This window comes from Bradysia coprophila (genome assembly GCF_014529535.1).
Source record: "Bradysia coprophila strain Holo2 chromosome IV unlocalized genomic scaffold, BU_Bcop_v1 contig_81, whole genome shotgun sequence".
Classification (NCBI taxonomy): domain Eukaryota; kingdom Metazoa; phylum Arthropoda; class Insecta; order Diptera; family Sciaridae; genus Bradysia; species Bradysia coprophila.
The window spans coordinates 1,337,297-1,357,042 of NW_023503375.1; the positions used below are offsets into that span (position 1 = coordinate 1,337,297).

The 19,746-nt window shown below is 36.3% G+C and overlaps 1 protein-coding gene across 1 annotated transcript in view; it reads right to left on the minus strand.

Annotated features, from left to right (window-relative positions):
* Positions 1–5,144: 5,144 nt before the first annotated feature.
* Positions 5,145–19,746, minus strand: part of LOC119072125 (serine/threonine-protein phosphatase 6 regulatory ankyrin repeat subunit B-like) — a 58,999-nt gene continuing 44,397 nt past the window's right edge. The window contains exons 24-34 of the mRNA XM_037177265.1: positions 17,172–17,270; positions 16,992–17,090; positions 15,276–16,206; positions 13,561–13,661; positions 13,380–13,484; positions 6,447–6,545; positions 5,935–6,039; positions 5,762–5,860; positions 5,508–5,708; positions 5,275–5,434; positions 5,145–5,214 (exon numbers count right to left, since the gene is read on the minus strand). Of these exons, the coding sequence (XP_037033160.1) occupies positions 5,283–5,434; positions 5,508–5,708; positions 5,762–5,860; positions 5,935–6,039; positions 6,447–6,545; positions 13,380–13,484; positions 13,561–13,661; positions 15,276–16,206; positions 16,992–17,090; positions 17,172–17,270 (1,991 nt within the window). The 3' untranslated portion in view covers positions 5,145–5,214; positions 5,275–5,282. The remainder of the gene's footprint in view (positions 5,215–5,274; positions 5,435–5,507; positions 5,709–5,761; positions 5,861–5,934; positions 6,040–6,446; positions 6,546–13,379; positions 13,485–13,560; positions 13,662–15,275; positions 16,207–16,991; positions 17,091–17,171; positions 17,271–19,746) is intronic.

Genomic DNA, 19,746 nt, shown 5'->3' on the forward strand with positions numbered 1-19,746 from the left:
TACTCGGGAACACATGCGAAAATATTCGACATAACAACATCAAATTTTTTTGCTATGGCAACCCCTAATTTCATTCATAAAATCAAATGAGCTGTCAATTCTAAGGTTCTGACAGAACTTGAAGAAAAAAAAAGTTTTTATCAAGTTCACATTTCAAACAAACTGTAATGAGTATGTTCAATAAAAAGCATCTATTTGTCAAAATTTGTGTGTCACCGCCTTCGTGATCAACTCAGAGGTGTCTTAACCTGTTCAGAACCTTTCAGAACCTTGGTCAATTCCGCATCGGAAAAATTAACGGTTTTCAAGTCTTGTGCAAGGTTCTGAAACAACAGGTTAAGACACTCACGAAGGCGGGTGACATCAATATTGTTAAACGCACTCATTATTGTGTGAAAAGTCAACTTGACAACAATTTTTTTTTTTTTGTAAGTTGAAATCGTCATATAAAGTTTTACAAACCTAGTTGACGACACAGGACAATTTTGATACCACCGCCTTCGTGATCAATTCAAAAGTGTCTTGCGGTCCTTCGAAAGGCATAACCATCATGTGTGTATACATACGTAAATTTACCCCAATGGTGCTTTCGCTCCCAACATGTCAACTTTAAAAAAAAATCAAATTTCGCGTGTATTCGAAAAACGGAGAATTTGTATTTCCGAAATGATTCAAGAAAATGCAAAAACAAATCGAAAAGCAAATTCTCGAAAGTTCCTTTCTATACTGTAAATACTTGCTCATCGATTATGTTGAATTGTGGAAAACTGAACAACAACTATCTTTCCCGATTAACGACAAAATCCCCATCATTAAATTAACAACTCTTACAATATCCCTTTAGTCCAATTCAGTAGCTATTTATTCAGTATAAAAAACGAGAAAAAAACATGAAAATAAAAAGAAAGTAAAAAAATAAACAAAAATTATATTATATATATATGAAGAACATAGCAATTTAGACACTTAAAAAGAAATGAAAAAAGAAAAATCAATAAAAACGTTATATTAACAAATTATTAAATAATGAAACAAAAATGATTATTTAAAAATAACGAAGGAAAAACCATACTAAAATACCGAGTGCCAAGGTATTCCACATTGTAAAATTGTATTTGAAACGGCAAAAGGAAACTGCAAGTTTGTAAAAATGTAACAGAAATCGTAGTTCATTTATAGATTTTCTATAAAAAAAAAACCAAAACAAAAACAAAAAAAAACTGTTAATTTTGTTCCTTTATCGCAAACCATAATGAATGAACTTGTGAATAAAATTAAAAAAAGCATAAGAATTTATTATATTAAATAAAAAAAATGCGTGGTCTTTTTATACTTACCCCTTCTCATCACACAAACACACGAGTGTCGATGATGGTCATTGTAGTTTCCAATCTCATCAAACATCTCCAAGATGCGGCTCCACTTCTAAATTCTTGTACCACTGTCCAGAGAGTCATATTACTTCATTTTATCACGCTGTATGGGTTACCAGGGTTTTGTGTCTTGAGCGGATGTTCACTAGGAGGAGGAACGCACGTGTTTTTTTTTGTATGATGTGCTGAAGGCCAGAGTGAACTTCGAGGTGAACTCGCCGAAGTTGACGGCAATATTGGATTCTCATATGCCTGTGAACCCTTATGGTCTGTTCACATATAGGTTTGTTCCAAGGTCATTTCGAAATGTCAAATTTCATCCATAGAAGGCAACTTAACCTCAACTTTCAGGTTGACGAAAATTTTAACGAAAAAATTTCAAAGAAATTGGTTGACGTTTAGGTTATGTTCATCTCAGTGGATGGAATCGTCGGCGTTCGTATTGTCAAAGTTCGGGTTTACAGTTATTTGGAAAAAAACTTATAACGTCACGCTATTTTACGGAATTTTCGACACCCCCTCGTCACTCAAAAAGTGTTAAATTTGACACAAATTTGTTAGAACCGTCAGTCTGGTTCCTTGGTTTTTTGTAATCTTTTGTTATATAAAATGTTTCAAATCAAATCCTAATCAATTGTTAAGAGGCACCGGTACTTTTTCATACCACAAAACCCGAAAAAACGACCCGAAAACTGTCGATGTATCTCTTAGGAAGTCATATGAAATGATTCGAATATGCTTCAGAAAGGTAATATGGACTTTCGTCGTTGGAATTGCGGTCTTACATTTTCCTGAAATTAATAAAATTTTAATAAAATAATGAAATTAAAGTACCTCTGTTTTGAGCTAAAATTTTCACAAAACTGCTCACTTTCCTGACAACACCAAAAATATCACAACACAAGAGCGTATTATATGAAAAACTGCCACAGATTCTGTTGGAATTGCGGTCACCAATTTTTAAAATAAATCTTTAAATTTCACAAATGGCGTCACTCTAAATCGAATCATTTCCGAAAAATGATTGCAAAAATGATGTCATTTCCATTAAAATGCTACTTTCAGTAAAGGGGACATATGGGCTGGGCAGCCAAATTTTTTATCTAAATAATAAAATCAATTTTTGATAATTTAAACGATTTCAGCCTTTATTATACGCTGATTACCAGTGCATACATTGTAGAAGTTGATTTCAGCAAATAAGTGACAGAAAATCTACATATTTTAGTCAAAATTTTTGTGTTCAAATTTAAATTATTGCGCTTTTCCGAATTTCCTAGTTGTTTTGAGTTGTGATCGTTGGATGGAGCAAGTATCAATTGTTAAGAAGAATCATGTTGGAGTGTGTCTTAGGAGGAACAGTTATGCCTCTTAAAAGAAATAGAGACAGAACGGAAGTAAGATTAATGTCAAGGATACAATTTTGGACGAAAATGAACGAATTCGACCACGAACACTACAACATGATCGACGACTGGAAAAATCAATGGAACGAAATTAGCCTTGTGAATTCGGAACTGGTCACAGACCCCACTGTCATGCTTCCTGGACTCGATCTGCCACGTCCGGTCTTGTCTCAACTAAACCGCATTCGATCCAACCACGGTGGATGCAATGCAATGCTCCACAAATGGGATCCAGGCATTTCGGAATGTTGCGACTGTGGGCATGGAGTTCAGACGATTCACCACATAGTGAAAGACTGCCCAAAACGTAAATACAGTGGTGAGTTCACAGACTTTTTCTCTATCAACGATGATTCGTGTAAATATATAAATGACTTAGACGTAAATTTGTGATCGATAGTGTTCTTGAGATATGACCAACTGACTCAAATCTTGTAAATTTTGTAAATTTTGTTAATATGTTGTGAATGTCCTATACGAGTAAATAAATAAATAAAGAAATAGATACATGCTTTTGTTTCCCGTAGTGGCTTGTGTAATAAACCTAGTGAAAACAAGCATATTTTTTTAGGTTTCAAATGCATTTAATTCCCTTGACTGAAAGTCAGGGGTCTTACGAATGATAAACACTCTAAAATGTTTGTCACAAAATGTTCACTACTATGATTGAAAATACATGGAATGTATGACCAAAAACCTTAAATACATAATATATATTACACACTTGTCACGAAGAAGTCGAGGCTTGCCGAGACTGATAGTGACAAGTGCCAGATGTGATAAAATGTTTGTCGCACTTTATGCCACGATAACTTGAGTAATTCTAAACGGATTTCCAAAAACTTTTTTTTAATCGACGAGGAATTAAATGCCTCAGGTTAAGTTCGAAGATGAACTATAAGAGACTGGTGATCTTAGAGATATTCAAAAAGTAATTAAATTCCTGAGGTTAATTTCGAAAATGGGCTATAAAGGACGGATGATCTTAGAGACATCGCTGCATTTTGCTACATCTTGCCGCATCTTGCTGCATCTTGCTACACCTTGCTGCATCTCGGTGCACCAGTTACTCTTTATAAAAGGCAGAATTAAATATTCCTAATTTAACAAACAGGCGTCATTACCGTGGCTGATGTTTCGCATCGTGGATCACGTTTAAAACAACTTTGGAGATAATCTATTTACATTATTTCACCTTGCTGCATCTTGCTACAGCTTGCTGCATCTCGGTGCACCAATTAGTGTAGGGTACGGCAAAGGCAAAATCAAATATTCCTAATTTAACGAACACTGCGAATAGTCAACTGTCAATAGTCAATATTGATGCAATTCACAGTCAACTGAGAATAGACAATATTAATGCTATTCGAAGACTCGTGGTGCCTTCACATTGATGAGAAATGATTTTGAGATTTACCTATTGTAAAGGCGAGCAAGAGTCTGTAAAATCGCAGTTTGTAATAGGCAGCAACAGTCTGTAACTCCACAGTTTACAAAAGGTATCGACAGTCTGTAATGTTACAGTTTGTAAAAGCCATACATAACAGAAAATCAAACCAAACTTCCAAAGCAACTGATATCAGTCAAAAACACTCAAAGAGTAAAAGTGACGCAAGTCCCTGGGCATACTTACAAAACAACTGATATCGCTGTAGGGTACGCATCCTGCGCTTGTACGCAAAAAAAAAATTACGTCACAAGTGGCAGATGTTGAGGAAAGTACTGTTAAGAAAATAGTTAAAATATGAAAAAATACGTCCTGAAAAAATGTGCAAATGAGAAATAGGTGAATCATCTGCCACTTTGTGACGCAAATTTTCTTTGGTAAATTTTTCTTCTAGAATTTTTTTGGCCAAATTTTTGCTTTGACATTTTTTGCGTACAAGCGCAGAATGCGTCACCTACAGCGATATCAGTTGTTTTGGAAGTATGAAATTTGCGTCACTTTTACTCTTTGAGTGTTTTTGCCTGATACTAAATTTGACTGGCAGCTCTTTGAACTGTTTGATACTTTTGTGATCCTTTTTTTTATTTTATTTATTCAATTCAAACGTCTGTTTCAAATTTATGTTGAGAATCCATACGCCAAATAAATAATAAGTACGTGTAAACAAAACCAAAACAAAAGCGCTGAAATACAGGCACCAGAACAGAACTTCTAACGGTCATTGAGTTATTTATTCTGTATAGAGCACCGGAACGCAATGGCATTATAGCACTGACTGTATGACTGCAGTGGAAGTCACGCAGATTACATACAAAATCAAAGAGAACGCATATTACCCAAAATAAAATGATATTTTATTGAAAATCAACGAAAAAACAGTTTATTTTTCGAAGACTAGCTAAAAGGAGAAACTTTCTTTTCGTCAATTGTAGAACTCTCTAAACATGGCCCCCATTACCTCGTAAAAATCTGGCAACCCGTAAGTGTCCTGAAAAAATTGTTCAAACGTTAGAGAGCAATTCATAGTTCCAATTGAAGGCGGAATTACCCGAATCTTTAGTCATTTTCATTTTCATCGTTGTTCACAGAATTTACATCGGCACCCGCTCTGATGAGTGCATTTGCAGCGAAATATTTGCCATTATCAGCGGCATAGTACAGAAACGTGTCATTAACGTTATCGGTGCCTTGCAAAGTTGCTCCCTTTTCTATCAACAATTGCATTATGACAAATAAAGATTTGTACAAGTATCATTTGAAATTTTTTATCAATGAAATTACCATTTTTGGCGGCTATATGTAAAGGCAATACTCCAGGTTTTTCTGCTCGATTGACATCCGCTCCTATTGCGATTAATGCATCAGCGACCACAGTGTTGCGCTCCTTAATTGCTATATTTAATGCTGTATCTCCATCTTTGTCTGCATGGTTGACATCTGCACCATTGTCCACCAATAATTCTATGATCTCCCGGGTACCACCTTGAGAAAAATAATTAATGCTGTTTAAATCAAATATTATTTTTGGGAATTACCTTTATAGGCGGCAAAATGTATTGGTGCCATATTATCCTTGTCCTCAAAGTTTACATTTGCGCCCTTCTGAATCAATAGCTCAACAATCTTGGCATATCCTGTTTGTTTTTGAATGAAACAACCGATCGTATCATTAATAATTTTGTGCACGTTAAAGAAAACTCTAGTTTACCATGTCTTGCTGCGGAATGCAATGGGACCTTTTTCTTTTCATTAGCAAGGTTCGGATCTGCTCCGTTATTCAGCAAAAATTCAGCAAAATTATATCTCTCACTATCTAAACGATGAAAATAATAATTTCATTTATCACTATTTTACACATTAACTATAAACGACGGACGAGAATAAAAATGCAAAGTGCTTCTGGTCGGTAAATGCAATTTTTTGAGTACATTTTTCGTATTTACCGACCAGAAGTACATCCGAGGTTCCAAATTTTTATTTTGACGAATGGGGACGTTATGGCCCGACCCGAAGGGACCTCGGACGTAATGTACTATTATACGAAATTTTGCAGACTTTCTAAGTGTTTCAGGGCCTAATCCAGCTAGGGTGCAGGGGGTGGCGGCGCCCCACTGGAGGTTTCATTTTTTCTCCTGACTTTAGAGTCTGGCTACGGTCCTGAAGTGTTTAAAAGAAGACAACCGGACACTTCCATTAAAAATCCAAAAATAAAACACTTACCTTCTCCAACGACAACAGCTAAAATTGAATCTGCTGCTTTGTCTTGGGCATTGACTTGAGCTCCATTTTGAATCAACAAATTTGCGACAGGCACCGAATCTAAAAACATTTAGTTTTTATAATTAATAATTTTCGGTAGATTTAGTAGATGATTTTTTTTTTTTCAGAAATACCATTGTTAGCTGCGAAAAATAGAGGCGTCCGTTTATCATTGTTCAACGCATTTACATTCGCTCCAGCCTTAATCAAAATGTCTGCAATCTTGTCAAAACCTAGAAACGTAGTCAGTTTTATACTAGCAACACAAAAAATAATGGTTATTTGGATCACAAGAGACGAAAGTAAAGAAATTCAACCGTGTGCGAGGGGTGCTGCCCACGCCGAAGGCAAGGGCCGCAATCGCACAATTTCTTTATGTCGTTCAGTGTGATCCAAATAACTTTTTATCACGAGAACTACGAAAATTGTAATTTCAGGTGTGTGAAGTAACAAAAATACATTATCTACTGATAAGTTTACTCAAAATAAGCTAAAATTTAAGGGGGTATATTCAAATTTTCAAATTACACCGATTGCAAACAAAAAACAACTACAAAATGTCTATAAACACATAACCTGCATTTTTTGACTTTCACATCTCGTTCGAGAACTGAAAATTATAACTTTCGTAGATCGAGTGATAAAAATTAAATGTCACCTTTTTGGCAACGAAATGGTAATATGTTTTTTGCGTGTATGTACAGTCGTTGAAAAGTGAAAATTGTGGGACAAAAATACTTAATTTAATGAACAACAGTGGCGCTAGTTGTCCAGCAAAGTTTTTATTCAATAAAATTCTGACACTTTTGATTCGGGATGCTCATATTCGCACCATAAAAAATTCAAACGAGCAGTTAACAAAATCGAGAACATAAATGTACACATTTTTCGCGATGCTGACCCTTCCCAAGAATTGTTCACATTGTGTCTTGAAATACAAACAATATCCTCATATTTATTTCTGAAATTTAAAGTAAAATTGTGAAATCTTGATGCATTGGAATTGAAGCTGCTGGTCACATTTTTAAATGGTACGGTAATTCACGCCGTAAGTGCGGTCGAAATTCAAAATGGAAAGTGCGTAATACTTTCTAACGCAGCGTCATTTTCATACAAGAAAGCGTTGAAATTTACTTTTCGGTTCACTTTTTCATCGAATCGTTCACTTGAAATTCAAATTTTAGGCACACTTACGGCGTGAATGAGCAGCCAAAATTCAAATGTCAGAACCACTGTTCGCGTAGTATAGGTTTGTTCCAAGGCCATATGAATTGTCAAATTTCATCCATAGAACCATAACCTCAATAATATCTCTGTGAAAATCGCGTAGGCGACGTTGCTCGATTTGTATGAAATATCACGTAAGCGACGTTGCTGTGGATGAAATTGTCGTTGTTCGGGTTGTCAAAGTTTGTGTTTACAGTTACTTGGAACAAACCTATTGTTCGCGCATTCATTATTTTTGTGTCAATTAGATTCGGTTGTGATGTGAGAAAATTTCTGCTAAAATGTGTGCATTATTCGCGATTTTTAAGTGCGTTAAACATTGTGTATAGCCAAATATTTTTGTGAACGGCTAAAAGTGTTAAGGAAATTTCGAAAATTTATGTGTTTCAGCAGAGAAGAAAATGAAGTAAGAGAAATGAAGAGTTTCACAATAAATGCTTTTGATACGAATAGGTGTTTCGTACGGGTCGGCGTTAGCTATGTTATTTTTTTTTGGGTCACGTTCGATTTTTTTTTTGGTAGATAGAGTTTTTCCAGTTTTACCAATCTGTTTGATAACTGGCCGATATTGTTGTTGATATCGGTGAGTATTTTCATCAAGTCATTGATTGGTGGTTCATTTGTGTTTTGTGTGACTTTAGACGATTTGCTTTCATTTATGTTTTTTGTCACTTGCGCATACGATAGTCCAGATTCAGACGGTTTAAGTGTACTAACAGCCTCAGAATGGGACTCTCTGAGGCGGCTTAGTGCTGTTTTTGCTGGTTGATATAAAAATGTGACCAGCAGCTTCAATTCCAATGCATCAAGATTTCACAATTTTACTTTAAATTTCAGAAATAAATATGAGGATATTGTTTGTATTTCAAGACACAATGTCAACAATTCTTGGGAAGGGTCAGCATCGCGAAAAATGTGTACATTTATGTTCTCGATTTTGTTAACTGCTCGTTTGAATTTTTTATGGTGCGAATGTGAGCATCCCGAATCAAAAGTGTCAGAATTTTATGGAATAAAAATTTTGCTGGACAACTAGCGCCACTGTTGTTCATTAAATTAAGTATTTTTGTTCCACAATTCAACCCAAAACTAGTCCAAAAACAAAAAACATGTTAGTTTTCACTTTTCAACGGCTGTTTTAACCGATGTCGAGTAGATATTATCGACACATGTGTACCTGTTTGGGACAGTTGATTTCAGACACTTTCGCTTGTAGGCCGCGAAATTGCCTAAAATCAATCGTTCAAAACAGGTACACAAATGGCTATTTTGTGCCTTACGATCATAATTCGACGTTTTTCGTCGTTTGTGCTTCAACACCGAAAAGTGCTGAGTTTTCAGCATTTATCGAGAAAATACATCCTTCATCGACACAACGTGTACAATGAGCAAACATGTATTGGAGGAAAGAGACAAAAGTCAAAATCTTGGAATATTGATCGACAGATGGTTTAATTTGGGTCAACACTGTGAGCTGACAGCAAGGAAGTGCAGCCAAATTCTTGGATGCATAAAACACTACTCAAATGGCAACTTCACAATCGAGACACAATCAACATTGTATGCGGCATACGTTACATCGAGATTGGAAAATGCGTCTACATAGGGCTCGGCATCAGGGCGGATCAACCTGAAGCAGGTCACCTGAACCTGAGTTTGACCTGAAAGTAAGGTCAGGTCAGGTCATTTCATTCGAAGCAACATGAACCTGACCTGACCTGATCTAATCAGCCAATTTCAGGCTCCGCATCGTTCGACCTGTTGCAGGCCTTAGTCTACAATCTGGAACCCGTCATTGGAAGTTTACAAGGATGACATTGAATCAATTCAAAAGCAATTTGTTATCTATCCACTAGGGTAATCGTACAAAATCCGGAGAGTTAAAATCCGGAATTACAAAATCCAGACAAAAAAATCCGGAAACCTCAAAATCCGGAAGCCTCATAATCTGGAAACTTCAAAATCAGGAAGCTTCAAAATCCTGATCGATGTTAAACTTTACGGATTTCGTCCGGATTTTTTCCGGATAACTTTGACGAAGATGTTAGCTTGGCGAAGATGTTGGAACTTTGTAAAATTCTGAAAGCTGCTATTAGTGATAGTATTGAAACTGCAGTGTCACATAATTGGCACAGTGGCAGTGTAAATTCAAAAGTCGTCGGAGGCAAATAATACACACTTTCCATAGGTTTGTTCCATCCTATAGTATAGTAAAAAAAGAGTTTTAAAAAGACGAAAACGAACGAGAGTAAAACGTAAATGCGAGGTTGTGTTGTTTCTCTGTGGATGACGATTGACATTTTCAACGACCTTGTTCCTATTGTTGCAATTATTGCAATTTTTTAGAATCACATTTGTCAATGTACATAGGGATTTAATTCGGTGTATACTCTAGACTTACGGATACCATTCAACAATCTTTTACAGAACTTTCACTCTTCCATCTTCACGTAGAGATCATTTTGATAGTATAACTGTTGAGCAAAGAGAGAGCTATTTCGACCTTGGAAATTTTGCGAAAAAGTTCTAAAAAATGGCGTCCAAAACTGTAAATCCTCATCCACCTGAGTAGGACCCGTCATTTCTGGATATTTGTTTGATAAAAATTATAGATTGTTTTTGCTGAGATATGGTTTTCGCTGCAGGAAAAGAAAACGTAATAAAACGTGAAATGCTGTCAAAAGTTGACAGAAGGGATAAGCAAAATAAATACAGAAAAGACATAAAATATGGACGCTACCAACTGTAATTGACACAGTTGCATTGACAATTAAATATTGTAATTTCAAGTGTGAAAATATAAAAGGTTGCTTCTGGTTATTCTTGAAATATATTCTTTAATTGCTAGGTTTGGTTTAGTAGTTAATGGATGAAATCAGCGCCGCAGGCCCTGAAATAAATGGAAAAATAAAAAAGCGGGTTCGAGGGGCGGCAGCCCCCGCTGAGGGGGGCCAAGGGGGGAGAATCCCCCCTTGAAGGTTCAATGACACTTTGTCCGGGTGTTTTTGATGTGTCTGAAAAGTTAGCTTAGTACAGATTTTTTATGATGAATTAGGTCCAACTTTTATACTTGTCACAACTATATGGACTTATTCTATTTCTATAAATTTCTACCTTCTAGATACAGCTTTTTCCTTCCATCCTGATTGTTGTACCTAGTTGGTACAGCTTTTATTTCTCTAAAGAAAGGAGTTGTACCACACGGTACAGCTTTTTCCTTCCATCTTGATTGTTGTCTAGTCGTTACAGCTGCCATTTCTTTTAAGAAAGGAGTATTACCTTCTCGGTACAGCTTTTTCCTTCCATCCTGATCTTTGTACCGATTCGGTGCAGGCACATGTGCTTTTGCACCAAATTTAACCTGGATTTTGTAATTCGGTATTTTGAAGCATCCAGATTTTGAGGTTTCCGGATTCTGAGGCTTCCGGATTTTGAAGCCTCCGGATTTTTTTGTCTGGATTTTGTAATTCCGGATTTTAGTTCTCCGGATTTTGTAGGAGAGCCATATAACGGTATAGAGAGGTATTTTGAGCTATATACTAGCATATTTATCAGTAAATTGTTTTTTATTGGTAAATATAAACTAAATAGAAATTGATTACATTTGACTTCGCGTGGTGCTGTCGACATTGGCTCCGCTATTTATTCGTACTCAATAACAACGAAAAGGGTGGGTTATGTAAGCGATTTTAATGGGCTCACAGCTTTTCAGCAGGGAAGTGAATGAACTCAGACAGCCGAAGACTTTAACATTAAAGTCTTTTGACACAGACTTGAATTTGGTACTAAAACATAGCTAACGCCGATCCGTACTAAACACCTATTCGTGTCAAAAGCCTTTACTGTGAAACTCTATTTCTTTTACTTCATTCTCTCTGAAAAGCTATTCGCCCTTTAAAATCACTTACATTATCTTTCTTTGCCTTGTTATCATATACAAATAAATTTCCGGAGGCAATATAGACAGCCCCGTACGAAGTCAACTTTCATAAATTCCTATTTAAACAGCTATATTCCGCTATATTTACCTATATTTTCCTATAAATAAACATTTCACAGATGAATATGCTATTATATAGCTCTATATGTCTGTATAAAGCTCAATATAGGTGAATATATATATATATATATATATATATATATATTGATGTTCATATATGGAATGCCTGAAACACCCCACACACATAACAAATTATTTCCATGTTAACAGAAACTCTCTAAGTACCATTTTTCCCAAGATATCACTTTTATTAAAATCCAAAATGGCCACCGGCAGCCATTTTGTTAGGAGACCGGAAATTTCACCGACGCTTTACATTCGTTAATACCTTTCAAACAAAAAAAAATCATGAAATTCTGTCAAAATTTACTCGAGATATTGACAAAATACTCCACGTTCACTGTACGGCCGAGTAGCCAGATAAGAGCTCACTCCAAGAGACCTAGCTCACGCTCCGGAGAACATAATTTAATAAACTTTTTTTCCCTGATTGGTACGGTCAATACCTATCTAATAAAGCTAAAACAGACGAAATATGTTCAAATGTGGCCGATCTACAAGCAAAAACTGCTTGCCGCCCTGTGCCAGTTTCACACAAGGGGTCTAACTCACGAGTCGGTCATCAGATTTCCATAAACTTTTTTCTTTGTCGATCGGTATTGTAAAAACCTTTCATTTGACGTATCACTGACAAGTGTAGTGCTTAAATGTTTGGAGATATCGTCGAAAAACACTTGGGCACTTATTGGGCCCCAGCTCCGGAGAGGTCGATCCGAAATCACCCATCTTCGAACTTAGCCTGTCTTTTGAAAATACCAAACGGGAAAAAAAAGAATTTTAGAAATCAGATGTGTTTTACTCAAGTTAGAGAACGGATAGACAGACGGACGGACAGACAGACAGACAGACATTTTTTTCACTGATTTGGCATCTTTGGACAACCACAATAGGTTTCCCCTTACTCAGGGAGTCCAATTCGACGTGTTGCAAACGTATGCGTAAACCAATAAGACCCCAGTACTTCGTACGTGTCTAAAAATTAAACAAAATAGATAATTAAATACCAAAAATTGTCATAAAGTTTTCTGTATACTTGCATACCGTTCGTTTGATCTGCAGTGGAAGATATGGTGCGTATGTGGGAATTTTCTGAGTTTGCTTACCATTGGCTGACGAGTTGCCCAAAGAACCCGTATATAACGAAATAGTGAATTTGTTCGAGTATTAACTCAACCTTTACTTTACGGAATCCCGTGCTAGGCTCATTTATGAGTACTCTTTTAGAAACAATTTTGGTATTTCGAGTTAGTTAGTTGCCAGATTGAAACGTTAAAAATTGCGCTTATAGAGAAGCCTTGAATGAAGAACGAAGTTTGTAAAACGTTTGTTTTGGTAATTTTCGAAGGTCGACGTTCTCAGTTGAATTCTTTTACACATTAAAATGTTCTAAAATACCGTATGTCATGTCATCCTAAAATTATCCCAAAATTAGTTGAAAAACCTCCTAAAAGTCTCCTAAAATTTTCTAAGAAACCTCCTAAAATCCTAAAATTAGGAGGCGTTCGAAGTCGTTGGAACTCTGTAAACTTCATTCATTCATATAACGGTACGTTTTTACATATTTTCTGTTAATGCTGCTTAACTCAAATAGTCATTTCGGAAATTACCATTATTGGCGGCAAAATGTAATGGTGTCGTCTGATCCTCGTCCTCAAAGTTCACATTTGCTCCCTTCTGAATCAATAGCTCAACAATCTTGGCATTTCCTGTTTCTTTTTGAATGAAACAAGAAGTTGACCGATCGTAACATTAATAATCTTATGCAATTTAAAAAAAAGTCTAGATTACCATTTGTTACTGCTGCATGCAATGGAACCATTTTCTTTTCATTAGCAAGGTTCGGATCTGCTCCATTATTCAGCAAAAACTCAGCAAAATTATATCTCTCACTATCTAAACGATGAAAATAATAATTTCATTTTTCATCACTATTTTATACATTAGGAGTATTCCCGACCCGACTTTATTTTTTTATACTCGAGTATAAAGTATAAAATTCTGACGTTCTTTGTATAATTTTTTCTTATTTCTTAAATGACAAAAAATGCTTAGTAGGCAAATCTGTCACTTCATTTCGTTAATCAAAACAATACAGTTTGTGTGCGCACCTAATTCGATTTGTGAACAAATTTTAAAGAGATAAAATGTCTGAAGTCAAAAAACTAAGTGAAATTTTAATAGGGAACGCAGCAGTTGAATTAAACTATATGAATCCTTCTGGTAATTAGAGCGTTACCATTTCTTCCAATATTATTGAGTGCAAGCAATAACTTTAATTTTTAGATGACGAAGTCGATGATGTGGTGGACGACCTTCTTCATGATTTGAATACCATCAAAATGTTTCGATACTCATATGTATCGGTTGTACCGAAAAACTTGTCTTGGTATGAATCAACGTTTCCATTATATGATGCAAAGAGATTCAGACATTTGGTTCGCTGTACACGAAGTCAATTCGAAATAATTTTAAACCTAATAAGCGATCATGAATGCTTTAACGGGCAAAACTCAGATAAACAATTCACTGTCGCTTTTCAATTAGCACTAACTAACTCTGTACAGATTGGGGTCGAACGGTGATGGATCAACAATCTTCAAAATCTCATGTCTGTTTGGCGTCGGCGATGGCGGTACGATTGATAGAGTCACGCAACGAGTATTCAAAGCAATTTTATCACTCGAACAAACGTATTTGACCTGGCCATCCGCTGAAGAGCGACTCAATATCGTTGACGAGACTATACACGAATTACCACATTGTATTTTATATACCGATGGCTGCGAAATAGAACTGGCTGAAAGACCTTCATTGGATGGGGCGTTTACTTATCCAAAAGTAAGGTGTACTCTGTGAAGTTACAAGGAACGTGCGACTATAAGAAAAGGCTGAGACATATTGATATTGGGTACCCGGGTAGTGTGCACGATGCGCGAATTTTTAACAACTGTTCTATTGCTACCAACGCAGCCGCCTATATTACTGAACCACAATGGATCGCCGCAGATTCAGCGTACAAACTGTCAAGCACGGTAATAACTCCATTCCGAAAGAACTCGAATCAACTGACAGCGAAATATAGAAAGGACTTTAACCGATACTTCAGTACCTACCGCGTTCGCATTGAGCATGTTTTTGGCTTAATGAAAGAGAAATTCCCAAGCCTTAAAAATTTAGGCATTCGTATCAGAGATGCAAAAAGTCACGAATTAGTATGCACCTGGATAAGAGTTTGCTGCATTCTGCACAATGTCCTTTTACCGCATTACGACGAAGAAGACCTTACGTGTATTAATGATGGCTCTCGCTCAAATCATGAAGAAGAGTTCGATGCATACGAGGACAGTAATGAGGATAAAAACGGCCAAATGAAGAGAATTGCACTTTTTCAAGTTCTAAATGAACAAATGTAATCAAATGGAATTTTATTCTTCAATAAATCTTGCAAAAACGCTTTGGATATTCAAATTTCTGTTGTGTTAAATTGCGGCTGATTCGTCAACTTGGCCATTTCCAGATCCAACTTTAACTTATATTCGAGCTCCATTTGTTTGGCCTCAAGTCTTTCAGCTTTTTCCATTTCCTTTACTTTAAGCTGAAACTCGTCTTCTTTCTCTTTCTCCTTCAATGCCAACTTCTTCATTTTGTACTCGAAACGTTGTTTTCTCAGGTCAAACTTTCCTGGCTTCTCTTTCAATTTAATTTCTTCCTTTTCAACAGCGGTATCCTTATCCAATTGTTCTTTGAACACACGCTCCTCAAATTTGAGTCGAGTTTTTTGTAATTCAATCTGCGATGTTTCGTTTTGAGCTCGTTGGAGCTCAATTTTGTTTCGATCATTGAGTGCTTCCACTCTCTTCGCATGTGAATCAGAAATGACCGCCGTTGCATTGGATGGTAGTTTGTTGGTTGCTTTGGGATTATCATTCGCTCGTTGAGACAGTTGATGTTTGAATCGGGCCAAACGTGTACCATTTTGTAAGTTTTCATTTTCGTCGTTTTCTTTTTGTAATCCGGTCGCATCATCTTCCGATTGTTCCCCCGATTTTTCGTGCAATGGGTTCATAAATTCGTCATCCAACTGTTCAGAGGTTTGTTCTTGCAGTACGTTCGTAGCCTCATCGCCAAATTGATCACCGGAACCTACCTTTGAACCATTTTCTTCCTCCGAGCCAATAATTGTAAAATTGAAACTGACGTTGTCAGTCAATGGGGTCGATACATCCTGCGGTAGGAAATTGTCCAGATCGATTATAATGCTTCTCGATTGTGAAATCGTTTCGAAGTTAATGCCTCCCAACGTAGCACTGTTGTCGCATTCCTGGCCGTTTTCGAGCATGGCTTCGTCATCAACTTTTTCCGGCATTTTCTGGGGAATTACTGCACTCTCATTTCGTTGTAGACTATCGAAGTGATACGGTATCGTCACATTCGCTTTTGACGCAAAAATGTCATACAGCTCATCGTAAAACGGACATTTTTTCCGTTTGTAATCCTCAATTGTCCCAAAGTCGACACCTTGGCCCGTACCTTCCAACCATTTTTTCATTTCGACAAATTTTGTTCGAAAGTACAGCATTTTGGTTTTCACTTGTTTCCATGATACGTTAACCATCTTCAGGCTTTGTATCATTTTATCATAATACATTTCGGCAGTGGGTTTCTGTATAAATTTCTCGAGTCAAGAGTGGTTCCACATTGATTGACGAATTTGAAAAAAGAGAAACAAACCTCAAACATTTTTCCATCGTTTTTTTATCGACAATGTAATTCAGCATCATCAACGATTCTTCTGATGTCCACTTTTTTGTTGGATTATTGCGCACTCGGGTACGCTTTTCTGATTGAACTTTTGGCATTATAAAATGAAAAAACTTTACACAATTTGAGCACACAAACTGTTTTGTTTTGATTAACGAAATGAAGTGACAGATTTGCCTACTACGCATTTTTTGTCATTTAAGAAATAAGAAAAAATTATACAAAGAACGTCAGAATTTTATATTTTATACTTTATACTCGAGTATAAAAAAATAAAGTCGGGTCGGGAATACCCCTAATAACTGTGAACGACGGACGAGAATAAAAATGCAATTATTTTTATACGAAATTTTGCAGACTTTTTAAGTGTTCAAAAGAAGACAACCGAACACTCCACTTAAAAATACATTAAAGACACCTTCTTGATCAACCGGCAAAGAAACATACCAACTACTTACCTTCAGCAACGACAATAGCTAAAATTGAATCTCCATCTTTGTCTTGGACATTGACTTGAGCTCCATTTTGAATCAACAAATTTGCGACAGGCACCGAATCTTAAAACGTTTAGTTTGGTTTTTATAATTAATAATTTGCGGTAGATTTAATAGATGAATATTTGCTTCCATGTTTGTTACCATTTCTAGCTGCGAAAAATAGAGGCGTCCATTTATCATTGTCCAACGCATTTACATTCGCTCCAGCCTTAATCAAAATGTCTGCAATCTTGTCAAAACCTAGAAACGTAGTCAGTTTTATACTAGCAACACAAAAAATAATAGTCATTTACATATCTGTTGTGGACGGTATTGGAGGGAAGAGACAAAAGTCAAAATCTTGGAATCTTGATCGACAGATGGTTTCATTTGGGTCAACACTGTGAGCTGACAGCAAGGAAGTGCAGGCAAATTGTTGGATGCATAAAACACTATTCAAATGGCAACTTCACAATCGAGACACAACGAACATTGTTAGATCGGGATTGGGTCTACAATTTGGAACCCGTCATTGGAAGTTTACAAGGAGAGCATTGACTCGATTCAATAGCAGTTTGTCATCTGTCTGCTGTATAGTCGTGGAAATGCTACTTCGTTCCAATTGGCACCATACGAGGATCGAAGCAGACAGGTTGGGCTACAAAATCTTGAAGTGAGGAGGAAATTGGTGGACATAATGATGTCATACGACATATTCAAAGGCAGCACAGCTTGATTTCGTCAAAGCTCGTGTACAGTGAGAGTGAATATAATCGGCGACCTTCGACTTTGAAATTGTTAAAGGAACCGAGGTACGGTACGAACTATCTGTCGAATCAACCAGTTGCACGTTTGATAAGACTGATCAATGAATACGAACACATTGTCCGTGACTGTGATAATCGAAGTGAATTTAAAACTAGAATTGTTGAAAAACTCGGAATGTAGACTTAACTTTATTTTTAGCCCCGCATGGAAAAAAAAAGTTTTTGAAAGAACTGTTTGCTGTAAATATATTTATATTTGTGACAAATAAATTTGCATTTGCCACAAATCTTTCAGGTATATTGTTTGTCACAATTATATATAATTATTTGTGACAAATTATTTCAAAATATATTCGTGACAAATAATTAAACATATACTCGCTAAACCGAACTGGTGTGCATACGTTATTTTGCACCAGCTGGTCCCATTTGGAATTGTATGTGACCAGTAGAGGTGAGTGGGCATACCTAATTTTTATGCTCGCCCTGCCCAAAGCCCAATAATTTAAAAAAAACATGCCCACGGCGCAGCCAATGCCCAAGAATTTTAAAAAGCATGCCCATGCCCAAGGCCCACATCGGAAATTTTCGCAAAAAATTTGAAAATTGTCAATCTGAGGCGAAACTGAGGTTGACAGCACATCGTTCGTGCAAAATTCTAGTAAATTGATGAGTTGGAAACACGATTTTATGTGCGAAAGCCGTTTTAAAATTTCTTGATGAATATTACATCGTACGGAAAGTCTTGACTACACTTAAGACTTAAGTTTGTAGGCTCACACATTTTTGAAAAGTGCCCATTCTGCGCCCTATGCCCACGAAATTTAAAAATGCCCCGTGGGCATGCCCATGGGTGTGGGCAGCCCACTTTTATGGGCAGCCCACTCACCTCTAGTGACCAGCTGGTGCAAAATAACGTATGCACACCAGTTTGGTTTAGCGATTGTATTTGGGACAAATATTTATATATTTAATATATATATATATATATATATATATATATATATATATATATATATATATATATATTGGATTATATTGGCTTATGGGATTGCGGTGCCGTGTGGGAATTTGAAGCAGTTTTTGCATACAGTTCAACCAAATTGGCTCTACTAGATAGGTATTGACTGTACCCATCAAGAAAAAAAAGTGTATGAAATTCGGTTCACCTGAGCGGTAGCTAGGTCCGTTGGAGTGAGCTCATCCCCAGCTACTCGGCCGTACAGTGAAGGTGGTGGTTTTTTTTAGTAATATCTCGAGTAAATTTTGACCGAATTTCATAACTTTTTTTTGTTTGAAAGGAATTAACGAATGTTAAGCAGCCATATTACTTTTCACCCCCTAATAAAATGGCCGTCGACCGACATTTTGGATTTTTGTAAAAACGATGTAAATCGGTAAAAGTGATACTTACAAAGTTACTGATCAGTGGGAAGTGGTTGGTTATTAGTGTGGGGTGTTTCAAGCATCCCATATATGGGCATCTAGCTATATTGAGCTATATAACGGTATTTTGAGCTTTATACTAGCATATTTATAAATAAATTGTTTTTATAGGTAAATCTAAATTAATATAGCTGTTTAAATAGAAATTGATTACATTTGACTTCGTGTGGTACTGTCGACACTGTCTCCGGCTATTTATTCGTACTCAATAACAACGAAAGAAGCGGGTTATGTAAGTGTGTTTAATGGGCTCAAAGCTTTTCAGCAGGGAAGTGAATGAACTGAGACAGATGAAGACTTTCACATTAAAGTCTTTTGACACAGACTTGAATTTGTTACTTAAAAATTGTTACATTTGGGCAGGCCTCTCACACCTCCTTATTTCCTTATTTTTCCTTATTTTTATAAATACCTCCTTATTCCTCCTTAATTTATTAAAAAATCCTTATTTTCCTTATTTTTCGCAAATTTCATCAACGGAAATCAAAATTAAGAAAAAAAAATTCGCTGCGCGGCAAAAATAA